Below are 14,654 nucleotides of genomic sequence, written 5' to 3'. Positions count from 1 at the left end.
CACTTGTTTTGCAGCAGCTCATTTTCCTGTCGGAGCTGCCCTATTTCATTTCGAATTCCCCGCTCCGTGCTTGTTAGTACATTGATCTGACTGCGGAGATCCTGTTCAATCTGCCTGCTGCCCTGCAAATCTGCTTTTAATTTTTTGACATCTTGTTCCAACCTAAAAGCACAAACAAAATGGTCAGTCTTATGCATTGGTTAAAAAAAGAAATAAAAACTTCTTGCTCCTCTATATCTAACAACTTACAACAAGTGGTAAAGTGGTGAAGGGGGTGTACAATTTACCCAGGTTCCTGCCTTACAGTCTAAAATCGCAGCCAGAGACCACCTGCAATGCTCGTGTGTGTTTACAATTGGACGGCTCTGCTCCTGGTGAAAAGCTACACTGAGTAAAGCAGCTGTTGGGAGGAGGAAACTTGTCATCATATCCCAATCCCAAAGCCCCTCCTCATATGCCTACCTCAAAGCCCCTCCTAAGGTGGGGCTCAGTTGTAATAAAGATATTGTAAGCTGAAAATAGAAGGGGCTTGGCTTTGTGGGAGTGATTTGCAAACCAGACCGATACACAAAAAGGGTAGAAAATATAAGGGGTATGGCTTAACCAGTTTACGCAAAATCAGGTACATGTACCTGATTAGTGGTGACTTCCCGCAACATCAGGTACATGTATCTGATGGAAAGAAAATGTCACAGCGCCGCCAGGCACTGTGACAGTTTATTGAGGCTAGCTGTGCTGTACAGCCGGGCCTCCCTGAAGCTGGCCAGGGACCAATAGCAGCGGTCCCCGGCCAGTGATACCTCCTATTGGTCTGTCAGTACAGACGAACCAATAGCAGGGATCTGGCAGGGGGTCTCCTCCTTCCCCCTCTCCTCCGTCGCTTCACATAGTGAAGCGATCAGTTGTGAGGGGGCCTCGTCTGGGGAGGCCACCAGCAGCACTCAGGATCAATCTCCGCTCCAATCCAGAGTGAACCTTGTAGATGCTGTGGTCACTGTGACCGCAGCATGTATTAGGGTAACAGAGGGAGGGAGCTCCCTGTCACCAATCGGCACTCTGCAAACTGAAAGCAGAGCGCCGATGGTTGTACTCCATTGAATTGTGTGTATAATAGCAAAAAAAAAAAAAAAGTGTAAAAATTTGAAAAAAAGTTTACAAAAATATCGAAAAAAAGTGAAAAACATAAAATACAATTATATATCTCTATAATATAAAATTTATTACACCCCAACACACCGAAAAATTGTCCCCCCCCCCCCCCCCCCATGAATGTCAACATGTCCTGCTAAAAGAGTCCTCACACTTGAGTCAGTGGAAAAAAAAAAATATATTAAAGTTATGGCTCACACAGAATATGGCGACTTGTAAGTGATTTTGTAAAAAAAAAAAAAATTGTTTTATGCTATAAATGAACTAAAAGATTAAAGAAAAAAAAAAAAAAAAAGTATAGAAATTTGGTATTGCCATAACCGCAGAGTAAAGTTAACATGTCATTTTTCTAAAAAAATAACCGCAGAATAGATTTTTTTTTTATGTATACCACCTCTCAAAAAAAAAAAACAGGGTGTCACATGTACCCCAGAATGGTACCAATGAAAGCGTCAACTTGTCTCCCAAAAATATTTTTGCACCCCAAGGCCTCTGCGACTTTATATGATTTCAACAAAATGTCCTAATAAGGCTGGGTTCACATCATGCTTTGTCCCATACGGCATACGGCAGGGGAGCTGAAAACTTGCGCTCCCCTATGCGGTCCCTTATGTAATTAATTTCAATGAGCCGACCATAGTGAAACGCTGACTCCGGTCGGCTCATTTTTGCCCCGTATGCGGTTTTCCACCGGACCTAAAATCGTAGTCGACCAGGGTGGGAAAACCGCATACAGGGCAAAAATTAGCCGACCGGTCGGCTAATTGAAATTAATTACATACGGGACCACATACAAAGGCATACCTGGAGCGCAAGTTTTCAGCTGCCCCTGCGGTCCATATGGGACCAAAACTTGATGTGAACCCAGCCTTAAAGAGGTACTCCGCCCCTAGACATCTTATCCCCTATCCAAAGGATAGGGGATAAGATGTCAGATCGCCGTGGTCCCACTGCTGAGGACCCCGGGGATCACTGCTGCAGCACCCCGCTATCATTACTGCGCAGAGCGAGATCGCTCTGCACGTAATGACTGGCAATACAGGGGCCGGAGCATCGTTACGTCACGGCTCCGCCCCTCGTGACGTCTCGGCCCGCCCCCGTCAATACAAGTCTATGTGAAGGGGGCATGGCGGTCGTCACGCCCCCTGCCATAGACTTGCATTAAGGGGACGGGCCGTGATGTCATGAGAGGTGGAGCCATGATGTCAAGCTGCTCCGGCCCCTGTATCACCCGTCATTACGCACAAAGCGAACTCGCTCTGTGCAGTAATGAAGGCGGGGTGCCGCAGCGGCGATTCCCAGGGTCTCCAGCAGCGGAACCGCGGCGATCTAACATCTTATCCCCTATCCTTTGGATAGGGGATAAGATGCCAGGGGCGGAGTACCCCTTTAAAGGATGCCCCAAAATCTGCATAGCACGCCTTCATGTCTGAGGCATGTGTGAGAGACATGTAGCGCCCAAAGGCCACATATGGGATATTTCTAAATACGTCAGAATTCAGGTTATAAATCTTTGGTTGTATTTCTGTGAAACGCCTAAAGGGTTAATAAACTTCTTTAAATGTAATTCTGACTACTTTAAAGGGTGCAATTTATAAAATGGGTGAGTTAGGGGGGGTAACATACAGGCCCCTCAATTCCACTTCAGAACTGAACTGGTCCCTGAAAAATCAGATTTAGAAATTTTCTTGAATCTGGAAAATTGCTGCTAAACTTATCTTCTAACATTCTAAAAAAGTAAAAGAATGTTTATCAACTGATGGGAACATAGACATGTTGCAGATGTGAATTAATCATTAATTTGGTGCGGTATAACTATTAATCTTACAAGCAGAAAAAGTCTAGAAAAATGAAAAATCACATTTTTTTCGAAGTTTTTTTTTTTTTTTACCTAAAAACGCTAAATATATCAATCAAATTTACCACTAATGTAAAGTACAATATGTCACGAAAAAAAAACCTCAGAATCACTTTAATAAGTAAAAGTGTTTCCAAAGTTATTAGCAAATAAGTGGACGCATGTCAGATTTTGAAAAATTGCCTTGGTCATTAAGGTCAAAACAGGCTGTTGAGTAAAAGGGGTTAAAGGGTGGGCATCTTTGCAAGATAGGGCATGGCAAGCGGGGAGGGTGTGGCTTGCCAGCTGGACTGACGCATTCACCAGGGGATGTAGAGCGGAGCAAGCTTCCAGAAGTCCCATGTACTTGCATGGGACTTGAAACAAAAACCCCATTCTTCACATTAAAGGGATAGGTTATGGTAAATTTAACGATCCTATATTTTTATTTGACATATAAGTAATACATGTACCAAGTATTATCGAAATATCTAGCAATACGGAAGCTATGCAGGATCATACATTTCCCATAGATTTGCATGGGACTTTAAACAAAAACCCCGACCCTCGCAAATGGGGGTAGGTCAGGGTTAAATTAAATATTCCTATATTTTTAGTTGACATATTAGTAACATGTGGCAAAGTATTATCAAAATATCTCCAGCTGTTTGGAAGTTATGCAGTAACATATTTCCCATAGACTTGTATGGGACTTTAAACAAAAACACAGACCCTCACAAATAGAGGTGGGTAAGGTATGTATCCTATGTTTGTAGTTGACATATTAGTAACAAGTGACCAAGTTTCATGTTAATATCTTCAGCCGTTTGGAAGTGATGCTGGAACACACATACTTTGAGTTTTATATAAAATCTGGAAAAAAAACAAAAAACAAAAAACAAAACACTCTGGGATTATGCCCTTAGTAATCGAACCAATGTCAAATTCACTCCAGACTAATCATCAGAAAGGGGAATAAATTGAATCGAACAACCTATTGACTAGATCTGCTCGTTTCTACACACTTGGCAGCTATCAAATGACTGGATGCCAAAAGAAATGAGCTCAAAACGGCATGTTTAAAATAGATACAACCTTAGTTGCGTATATTATAAGACTGTATAGTGGATAATCTTCAGTTATTTTTAGGTTATAGGAGCATGAAACGATGCATTACTCTAGGTTTGAGCCTTTTTCTATATTGCTAATGGAATCTTGACAGATGTGGAATAAAACACTGATCTGATATAAACTGGATTGTCATAGCTCCTGTAAAAAACAGTATTAAAGAGTTTACTTCACTATAGCCCAGTATTATATCTTCTGAAGACAATTGTAAGAAGAAACCGAAGCTGGCAGGGAATGTAAATCTGCCATGGGGAGTGTAATAATGGCCTTCATAGCTGCTTGAAAAAGAAGGTTACACTGGAGAGATTGTGCAGCGAAATGGGGGAAGAAGAAGGATGCGTGAAGGACAAGGTCAATGCTATACAGCCATAGGAGAGGACAACCGGACCCAAACAGAAAACAATATTCTACAGTGCATCACTGAACTGTTCTCAAAATTCTAAACGTTCTAGTAGTTCACTACAGATAGTAAATTCAAAAAATGACAATTCGATAAAAAGATACATAAAATAGTAGCATTAGTGCAAACAGTCAATAGATCAGGGGTGTTAAAAAAAAAAAAAAAATTGTCCAAGGGACTAAAACTGAAGCACAATCTACATGTCCGGACCAATTTTCGTTTTTGCACTCTTTTCTTTTGCGGTACACATTGTATTTTGTAATGACAACTTTCATTTTTCCATAACCTATGCTCCGAAAAAAAAAAAAATATTATATTTTTATATGGTATGGTGAAATTAAGATAATTTTGCAAGTTTGGTGGTTTTCTTTAGCTAACATGTTATTTTGATACATTAGGCCGGCCTCATTACACCAATCCCACATTTGTATAATTTGTCATGTTTTACCAATTAAAAAAAAAAAAAAAAAATTCTAAACTTTAGAATTTTATTTTTAATTGCACATTTGACCCCTGTAACTTTTAAATTTTTGGTATACCAGGTTCATTTTACACGCCATAATCTGTTTGTATCGGTACTATTTTGGTATTGATGTGAATTTTTAATTGCTTTTTACTTTAACTTTTTCTGAGTTAAGTTATAAAATAATGCAATTCGGAGGTTTGGTTTTTTTTCTACATTTACGTCATATGCCATACGTTATATATAATGTTTTAACCGTTTGGACAATTGCACACGTGCCGAAACCAAATATGTTTATTTTTATGCTTACATGTTTTGTTTTTCTTTTTGTTTTATTTTTATATAGGAAAAGGGGGATTTGAACTTTTAATATAAAAATAATGTGTGTCTTTTTTAAACTTTTATAAATTAAAAAAAAAAATTCACACACCTTATTAGGGACCTTAGGGGAACTTTAAGAGGAATCATTGGATTCCACATACAGATCAATGCAGTTCTAGTGAACTCCATTGATCTGTGTGCTCTGCGCTCCATTGATAAAGCCTGCTCCTGCCAGGCTCTATCAATGACAAAGCATGGTCTCTAGGGAAGCAGAGGTAAGCACTCCGCTACCTCTAAAGTGGATCGCTGAAATACACTGGGGGGGGGCAACCGGGTATGGAGCGGGCTCAAGTCAGGAGCCCACTCCATACACTGAGTGCCACTGTGCTTGTCTGGGGCTTTCAGGTTCAACCCTGCTTGCCCAAAGCAGGGTTAAAGGCCAGAAAAATTCACCTGCCCAGCACCCGAGGCTGTATGTCCTGGGCGTCGGGCGATAGGATTTCCACATTTCTTAGGATACAGCCTCCCAACTAAGGGCCTGGCCTACAGTCCAATGCAGATTGCTATAGTCATACAGTCACTCAAATGCTTTGGAAGAACCTGACTATATACCCACACCAGGTATCACAAACCATCAAATATCTCAATATGAACCATAAAGGCTGTGTGAGCTAAAACATTGCAGTAGGGAAGAAATACTTGAAAATGTGTTACGATGTGTTGATCTGAGTTTGCTGCCCTGGAATCCCTTACTTTTTTGTCTCTGCCTGGACTCCCCTAGGGCTCATTCACATTGCCATTGGGCTTAGTTATACAGAGCTCCGTTTGCAAGTCCTTCAGAATGAGGGGAGTTTAGTGGAGGAAAAAAATACATGCACTATTTTTTTTCTCCCTCTCTACTAAACTCCGGTAAATTACCAAATCCAGACAGACCTCATTCAAGTCCCGGTGGAGTCTGTTGTGCTCCGACACTTTTTTGGGGGCCATTTGGCGCAAATACAAAAATAAATAAAAAATGGGTCCTTAACGGGACAGAGCACAATGGGGCAGGCAATGTGAACTTAGCCTAAAAGGTGCTGCCTAAACCATGATGATCTTTGTTTTACTGTAGCATTCAACTTCTTTGAAACTATGAATGGGTTTGGATCTCTATGATGGAGCCATTGTGGAGAATAGGTACAAGGAGTTTCTCTGTAGCACTACATGGGATTTGAACCCTTTCTGCCAAGCATCCCCACAGATTAGAGCTGTTCACTTTAGGCCATAGTGCAGGTCAACTTGCGATGGACATATCAGGAAACCGTTTTTAATGTTTAACCAAAGTGCACAAACTCTTCACTGAACAGATACACAGACTGCTGACCACCATCCTAGACAGCTCCCAAAGGATAGAGAAGGCATACAATTATGGTCATGTAAGGACAGACTGAGTGCTGCTCCTGCATCGGTTTCTGTAGTCAGAAAGACACATACAACAATGGGCTGCTCCTATGTAGCTTCCTGGCAGCAGATTGGGCTGGGGCAGTGTTGGAGCTGAAGGCATTAAAGGGAGACTGGCAAATAAATCTGAGATCTTCTCTACATGTTCCAGGAGCACACCTTTCCTCCGCCTCCTCCTCCTCAGTGCTAGTGGTCTAGCTGAAAGGGTATGTTTACACAGTTTTCATCACATGTATTTCAGAGTACACAATGTGCTGAAAACTCCATAAAACCTGATGGCACTGTGTGTGAGAAAAGGGGTTGAGGAAAACCCATATTCATGAGTGGGATGCAATGTCTGCCAAGTAAATAGGTGGCATGCCATTTATTTCAGGTAAACACTGAATCCATGTCAGAAATCTAAGACTCAACCTCAGATTTTATTCCATGGAAATACGCATTGCCTTTTAAGTCAAGTTATGTTTTCACAATGGATAATAGGCCACCTAGATTTTTTTTCCCCTGTTTAGAGTCAGATACGCATGTTCTTTTTTCTTAACTGTTTCCATCATCCTATTTTACATTTTTTTTCCCCCTTAGTTCATTATTGTTCATCATCTTGCCTGAGCTGTGTATGTTTTTTTTTTTTAACAGCATTTTAGTGTTACGCTTTAGAGCAGGACTCAGACAAAAGACAAGACCTGTCCAGTTCAGATGAATTGGAGACACTACTGAGCTTTCTTCAGTGACCTTTTCAAAAGGTTATTCTGCAGGGAGGAAATTCTGATCTCTGATGTGAATCGATTAGTTGTCCATTATTTCATTGATTAACCGGCAAAAATTTCAAAATGCCCCCAAAAAAAGGGATTCAGCCGATTCGACTTGAAAAATTATGTACAATGGCCATACAAAAAGTTTCTAGCATTTGATGTGACCGAACAGCAGCAATTTTGGATTTTTCTCTTCTTCATACTTTACTCTTTTTATATAGCACTCCTATACACATGGGTGTATGTGCAGACTGTACAGCATTGCACCCAACCCATGTCTGTAGTACTACAAATACTAGGGTGCAAATGCTTACACTGTGGGACTGTGCAGGCGGGGGGAATATTTGCTCACGGGGGGGGGGGGGGCGTACAGCAGTTGGGATTTCCGCCCCTATAAAAAGTGAAGAACCGGCCCTGCATGTGTGATTGGCAGTGGGTCAGCGGATGGTTGGACAGGAACTTTATGAACAGAGGCTGCGGTGGTGCAGCCTAGCATTTGACCGCCCCGCTCGCAGCAGCCTTATGACTGGATTATTCAATAACGGGATTAGTCGACACGGAAACCAGTTATCGAATTTTATCGAATAATCGTTGCAGCCCTAGTTCAACCATTCTCACGAGTGGAGAACAGGTTAAACTTCGAGTCCCGTTTGCTACAGGCACCAGTGATCGGGCAGATTCCCGGCATTAATCCTTTAATCGCGGCACCAAAATGCGGGGTTAACAGTGGCGGTAGCTAAGTGGAGCTGATTGGGACATCCGCAGCAACATCGCGGGTCCCGATCAGCTGTGTGAATGACGGGGGTCCGCACCTGCATTCACGTAGTCTTTTTGGCGATCTGCAACTCCAAGCCTAGAGCAGCAGAGCACCGATAGCACTGATCAATGTCATGCTATGTCATAGCATTGATCAGTATATGCAATCAGAAGATAAAAAAAAAAAAAGTGCAGAGTCCAAAATTGTGCATTTTTGGTCACTTCATATACCATAAAAACACCAAAAAGTGATCAAAAGTCCCATCAAAACAAAAAGTGGTACCGATAAAGCTTACAGACCATGGCGCAAAAAAGGAGCCCTCGTATAGCCCCGTAAGCGGAAATAAATAAATAAATAAATAAAGTTATAGGGGTGAGAAGATGACAATTTCAAACATGCCAATTTTGGTGCATGTAGTTTTTTTTATATTTTTTTTTTATTATTATTTTTTTAAGTAGTAAAATAAAACCTACATAAAATGGATTATCCTTATAACCGTATGGACCTACAGAGTAAAAGATAAGGTGTCATTTTTACCGAAAAGTGCACTGTGTAGAAACGGACGCCCCCAAGTGTTACAAAATGGTGTTTTGTTTTTTCTTCAATTTCACCCCACAAATATTTTTTGTTTTGCAGTAGATTTTGTTATTAAAATTATTGATTGAAATTACAATTGGTGATGTAAAAAAACAAGCCCTTATATGTGTCTGTAGGTGCAAAATTGTAAGCGGTACGATTTTTAGAAGGGGAGGAGTAAAGTGAACTAAAGTGCAAAAACAAAAAGTGGCCTGGTCTTTAAAGGGGTACTCCGGTGCTTAAACATCTTCTCCCCTATCCAAAGGATAGGGGATAAGATGCCTGATCGCAGGAGTCCTGCCGCTGGGGACCCCCGGGATCATGCATGCGGCATCCCGTTTGTAATCAGACCCAGAGCGTGTTCGCTCCGGGTCCGATTCTGGTAGACCGCAGGGCGTGTGACGTCACACCTCCGCCCCCGTTTGACGTCACGCTCCACCCCTCAATGCAAGCCTACGGGAGGGGGCGTGATAGCCATCACACCCCCTCCCGTAGGCTTGCATTGAGGGGCGGAGCGTGACGTCACACGGGGCAGAGGCGTGACGTCACACGCCGCCGACCCTGCGGTCACCGGTAATCAGTCCTGGAGCGAACACGCTCCGGGCACTGATTACAAACAGGGTGCCGCGTGCATGATCTCGGGGGTCTCCAGCGGTGGGACTCCCGCGATCAGGCATCTTATCCCCTATCCTTTGGATAGGGGATAAGATGTTTAAGCACCGGAGTACCCCTTTAAAGGAAAACTGTCAGATATTTTCTCCCGCACTATCCACAGTACTGGTGTGGAGACGCTGATTAAAACAAGCCCTACCTTACCCAGATCCGTCCGCAATTGTTTTATTCTGTGTGTATATCTTGCTGTAAACAGGGCTTCTGCAGGTTAACCGGCACTGAGGTCAGCGCCGCTTACGAATATTCATCCCCCCTCCCTCCAGCTCTCCCTCTCTTCGCCGCTCCTAACTGGAGGGAGGGGGGATGAATATTCATAAGCGGCGCTGACATCAGTGCCAGTTAACCTGCAGAAGCCCCACCCGTGCCAGTTACAGCAAGATATACACATAGAATAAAACTACAATTGTGGGCGAACGGCCGGGTGGATCTGGGTAAGGTAGGGCTCGTTTTAATCAGCATCTCCCGCACTATCCATCAGTAACTGGATAGTGCGGGAGAAAATATCTGACATATCTGAGTTTTTTAAAAAGAGTAATTAATTTATTTAAAAAAAAAGTAAAAAAATTGATGACGTCAAACTTTTTTTTACCTAGTCATTCATACACCAGGCAAAAATGGAACAGGAGGGAAATAATTTAAAACAGACAAACTGTATGGTTGCTATGGGCAAATCAAAGGCAAGCTTTCATTTCTTAACCAGCTATTAGCAGTATTTGTTAAATTTTTTTTACATGTTATACACTACAATCACCCACTAGGCCCCTAGATCACGCTCATTTCTGATTTTTGTGTGTGACGAAGATTAACAAAATACAGCAATGCTGGCAAATGTTTTTTATCTTGTTTACCATGTGTTGAGATCATTTTATAGTTCAGGATGTGATATAAATGTGCAGTGTATTATCCTTTCATAAATTTAGGTGCACTACTGTGGTAGATGTAAACAGTAACATATGACTACCCCTCAAAATGATGTTAAAATGGAGACACTCGCCAGTATATCCTTATATGAAGGACATACCTGAGCCCGCACACCAACACCAAGGTTTCTCAAGTGGCACATGTGGATGTGTATTATTCTAGGTTACACATCCACGTAGTGCTGGGCGGTATACTGGTTCATACCGAGTACCGGTATGTTTTTCCTGCACAATATGAATTTTTCCTATACCGCAATACCGGTCGGGCCCCTCCCCCCTCAAATGAATGAATGATCAGCCGCAGCGGCTGTCCCAACATCGGGGAAATAATCATATGTTCTCCTCGTCCTACTGTTAAATTAATGAGAAGCCAGCCACTACGCTTTAAATGAATGGGTATACCGTTAAATACTGTGGAACCACCATAACTTACAAAAAAATACTGTGATATGCATTTTTGGTCATACCGCCCAGCACTACATCCACACCGTTTATCTGGTGTAGGATGCCACTGTGGCACTTTTAGTCTGCTGCAGGCATCCCCCATTGTATGCATTTTGTGCTGGGGATTGTCCCTAGCAACAGACCACAAGGGCAGGATCTGCTCCCCCAGCATAAATGCACAACTGCATTTGGGGTTGAGCATTTCCTGCCATTTGAAACCACGTTTTTTTCTTGTAGTTCATGCATTATCCTTTCAACATAAAGTTGACAGGAGATTTACTGGACCATGCCTGACACACAGAGTACGTGCAAATACATGACACAACTGGGGCCTTTATGGCCCCTGATGCCATGAAAACCCATCCATGTCCCAGTGATCTGTGGGGTTGCAGATGCCAAGAAGCCACTTAGATGCCATTATCAAAATTTGACCAAGGCATCTAAAGGGGTTACCACAGCAAAGATCCAAGGTTTCTCTGCTCCTGGTAATTAGGGCATGAGCCCTTCTGTCTTACAACAGCCCAGCTCATGAGATATATGGCACAGGAGATCAGTGCCGGGCTATTTCTGCCCTGCTAGCAAAAGACATTGTGGTCATTAAGGGGGTTAATAGGTAAAATTAACTAGACAATAGCAATATAAAATAAAGAAAAAGCTAATTAAGTTATGAAATGTTCTAAACACCTCTGAGGAGGTCAATAAAGGTCAAATCACTAAGCCAGGTCTGATCAAGCATTACGTGGTCGACAGCTGCACAAGCTTTGTGATGTCATTGCTGCAATATTTTCATCCTACGCCCACAATCCCTGTCAATATTAATATTGATTGGTCGGAGTTTGCGTATACAGACCCCGACTGATTTCTAGATAAAGCGAGGAGAAGTACTCAAGGTTCTAAACAAATTGACCCCCGACCGATCAACACTTGACGTTTGCCTGCAGTTTTCTAAGTGACTTTGATGGTCAGAGAATGATGTCATTCTGGAGGACAATACCGCAAGTTAACACTACAAATCAAAGCCTTATCTGTGACCTAACCTTCTGATGGAAAGACATTCAACAGATATACACAAGTAATGGCAACTGCCACACAAAACAAAGAGCATGCCAAATTCATTTTTCTACTGACATCTACCTTTGGACAGCATCAATCAGAAGGGACAGAAAACTGTCCCCATAGGCCTTTTTGGCTGGCTAAAACCTCTAGTGTACGGCCAGATTTAGAGCAAGATTTCGGCCTGCTTCTAAGTAGTTAAAGGGGTATTCCAGGCAAAAACTTTTTTTTTTTTTTTTTTTTTTATAGGTCAACTGGCTCCGGAAAGTTAAACAGATTTGTAAATTACTTCTATTAAAAAAAATCTTAATCCTTCCAATAGTTATTAGCTTCTGACGTTTTCTGTCTAACTGCTCAATGATGTCACGTGCCGGGACGTGAGTCATCAGCAGTTAGACAGAATACAGCAACTCAACTTCAGAAGCTAATAACTATTGGAAGGATTAAGATTTTTTTAATAGAAGTAATTTACAAATCTGTTTAACTTTCCAGAGCCAGTTGATATATAAAAAGAAGTTTTGGCCTGGAATACCAATAACCCCTTCATGACCCAGCCCATTTTCACCTTCAGGACCTTGGCATTTTTTTGAAAATCTGACCACTGTCACTTTAAACATTAATAACTCTGGAATGCTTTTACTTATCGTTCTGATTCTCAGATTGTTTTTTCGTGACATATTCTACTTTATGTTATTGGTAACATTTCACTAATATTTGCATCCTTTCTTGGTAAAAAATCTAAAAAGGTCATGAAAATTTTGAAAATTTTGCATTTTTCTAACTTTGAAAGTCTCTTCTTGTAAGGAAAATGGATATTCCAAATAAATTACATATTGATTCACATATACAATATGTTTACTTTATGTTTGCATCAAAAAATTTACAAGTTTTTACTTTTGGAAGACACCAGAGGGCTTCAAATTTCCGCAGCAATTTTCAAATTTTTCGCAAGATTTTCAAAATCATACTTTTTCAGGGACCAGTTCAGGTTGGAAGTGGATTTTAAGGGTCTTCATATTAGAAATACCATATAAATTACCCCATTATAAAAACTGCACCCCTCAAAGTATTCAAAATGACATTCAGTAAGTATTTTAACCCTTTAAGTGTTTCACAGGAATAGCAGCAAAGTGAAGGAGAAAATTCTAAATCTTCATTTTTTACACTCGCATGTTCTTGTAGACCCAATTTTCGAATTTTTACAAGGGGTAAAAGGAGAGAAATCACCCTAAAATTTGTAACGCAATTTCTCTTCGAGTAAGGAAATACCTCATATGTGTATGTAAAGTGTTCTGTGGGTGCACTAGAGGGCTCAGAAGGGAAGGAGCGACAATGGGATTTTGGAGAGCGAGTTTTCCTGAAAGGGTTTTTGGGGAGCATGTCCCATTTAGGAAGCCCCTATGGTGCCAGAATAGTGGACCCCCCCACATGTGACCCCATTTTGGAAACTACACCCCTCATGGAATTTAATAAGGGGTGCAGTGAGCATGTACACCCCACTGGCGTTTGACAGTTATTTGAACAGTGGACTGTGCAAATGAAAAATTGTATTTTCCATTTTCACAGACCACTGTTCCAAAAATCTATCATACACCAGTGGGGTGTAAATTCTCACTGCACCCCTTATTAAATTCCATGAGGGGTGCAGTTTCCAAAATGGGCTCACATATGGATATTTATTGTTTTGCGTTTATGTCAGAACCGCTGTAACAATCAGCCACCCCTGTGCAAATCACCTCAAATGTACAAGGCGCACGCTCCCTTCTGGGCCTTGTTGTGCGCCCCCAGAGCACTTTGCGCCCACATATGGGGTATCTCCGTAGTCGGGAGAAATTGCATTACAAATTTTGAGGGTCTTTTTTCCCCCCTTTTACCTCTTGTGAAAATGAAAAGTATAGGGCAACACCAGCATGTCCGTGTAAAAAATGTAATTTTTATACACTAACATGCTGGTGTAGACCCCAACTTCACCTTTTCATAAGGGGTTAAAGAAGAAAAAGCCCCCCAAAATTTGTAAGGCAATTTCTCCCGAGTACGGTGATACCCCACATGTCCCAAAACTGTTGCCCTGAAATACGACAGGGCTCCAAAGTGAGAGAGCGCCATGCACATTTGAGGGATTTGGGATTTGCATAGGGGTGGACATAGGGGTATTCTATGCCAATGATTCCCAAACAGGGTGCCTCCAGCTTTTGCAAAACTCCCAGCATGCCTGGACAGTCAATGGCTGTCCGGCAATACTGGGAGTTGTTTTGCAACAGCTGGAGGCTCCGTTTTGGAAACAGTAGCGTACCAGACGTTTTTCTTTTTTTTGGGGGAGGGGGGCTGTGTAGGGGTATGTTTATATGTAGTGTTTTTAGGGTACAGTCACATGGCCAGAGGTTCACAGCAAGTTTGCCGCTGGGAGTTTGAGCTGCAGCGCAAAATTTGCGCCATCTCAAACTTGCAGCACTCACTGTAAACCTCCGCCCATGTGAGTGTACATTCACATTGGGGGAGGGGGCAAACATCCAGCTGTTGCAAAACTACAACTCCCAGCATGCCCTTAGGCAGTCCGTGCATGCTGGGAGTTGTAGTTTTGCAACAGCTGGAGGCACACTGGTTTGGAAACACTAAGTTAAGTAATAAACTTTCAAGTGTTTTGCAACCAAACTTAGTGTTTCCAAACCAGTGTGCCTCCAGCTATTGCAAAACTACAACTCCCAGCATGCATGGTCTGTCAGTGCATGGTGGGAGTTATAGTTT

The 14,654-nt window shown here is 41.9% G+C and overlaps 1 protein-coding gene across 6 annotated transcripts in view; it reads right to left on the bottom strand.

Annotated features, from left to right (window-relative positions):
• MACO1 (macoilin 1) overlaps positions 1-14,654 on the bottom strand; it is a 71,707-nt gene that overhangs the window by 13,627 nt on the left and 43,426 nt on the right. For all 6 annotated transcript variants that reach the window (XM_056557073.1, XM_056557076.1, XM_056557077.1 and 3 more), the window contains one exon: positions 4-162. In XM_056557073.1, coding sequence (XP_056413048.1) covers positions 4-162 — 159 coding nt within the window. The remainder of the gene's footprint in view (positions 1-3; positions 163-14,654) is intronic.

The sequence above is a fragment of the Hyla sarda genome, chromosome 2 (assembly GCF_029499605.1).
Source record: "Hyla sarda isolate aHylSar1 chromosome 2, aHylSar1.hap1, whole genome shotgun sequence".
In the NCBI taxonomy this organism is placed as follows: domain Eukaryota; kingdom Metazoa; phylum Chordata; class Amphibia; order Anura; family Hylidae; genus Hyla; species Hyla sarda.
Note: the sequence above shows the minus strand (reverse complement) of the source record. Positions and strands in the feature narration are given on the sequence as shown.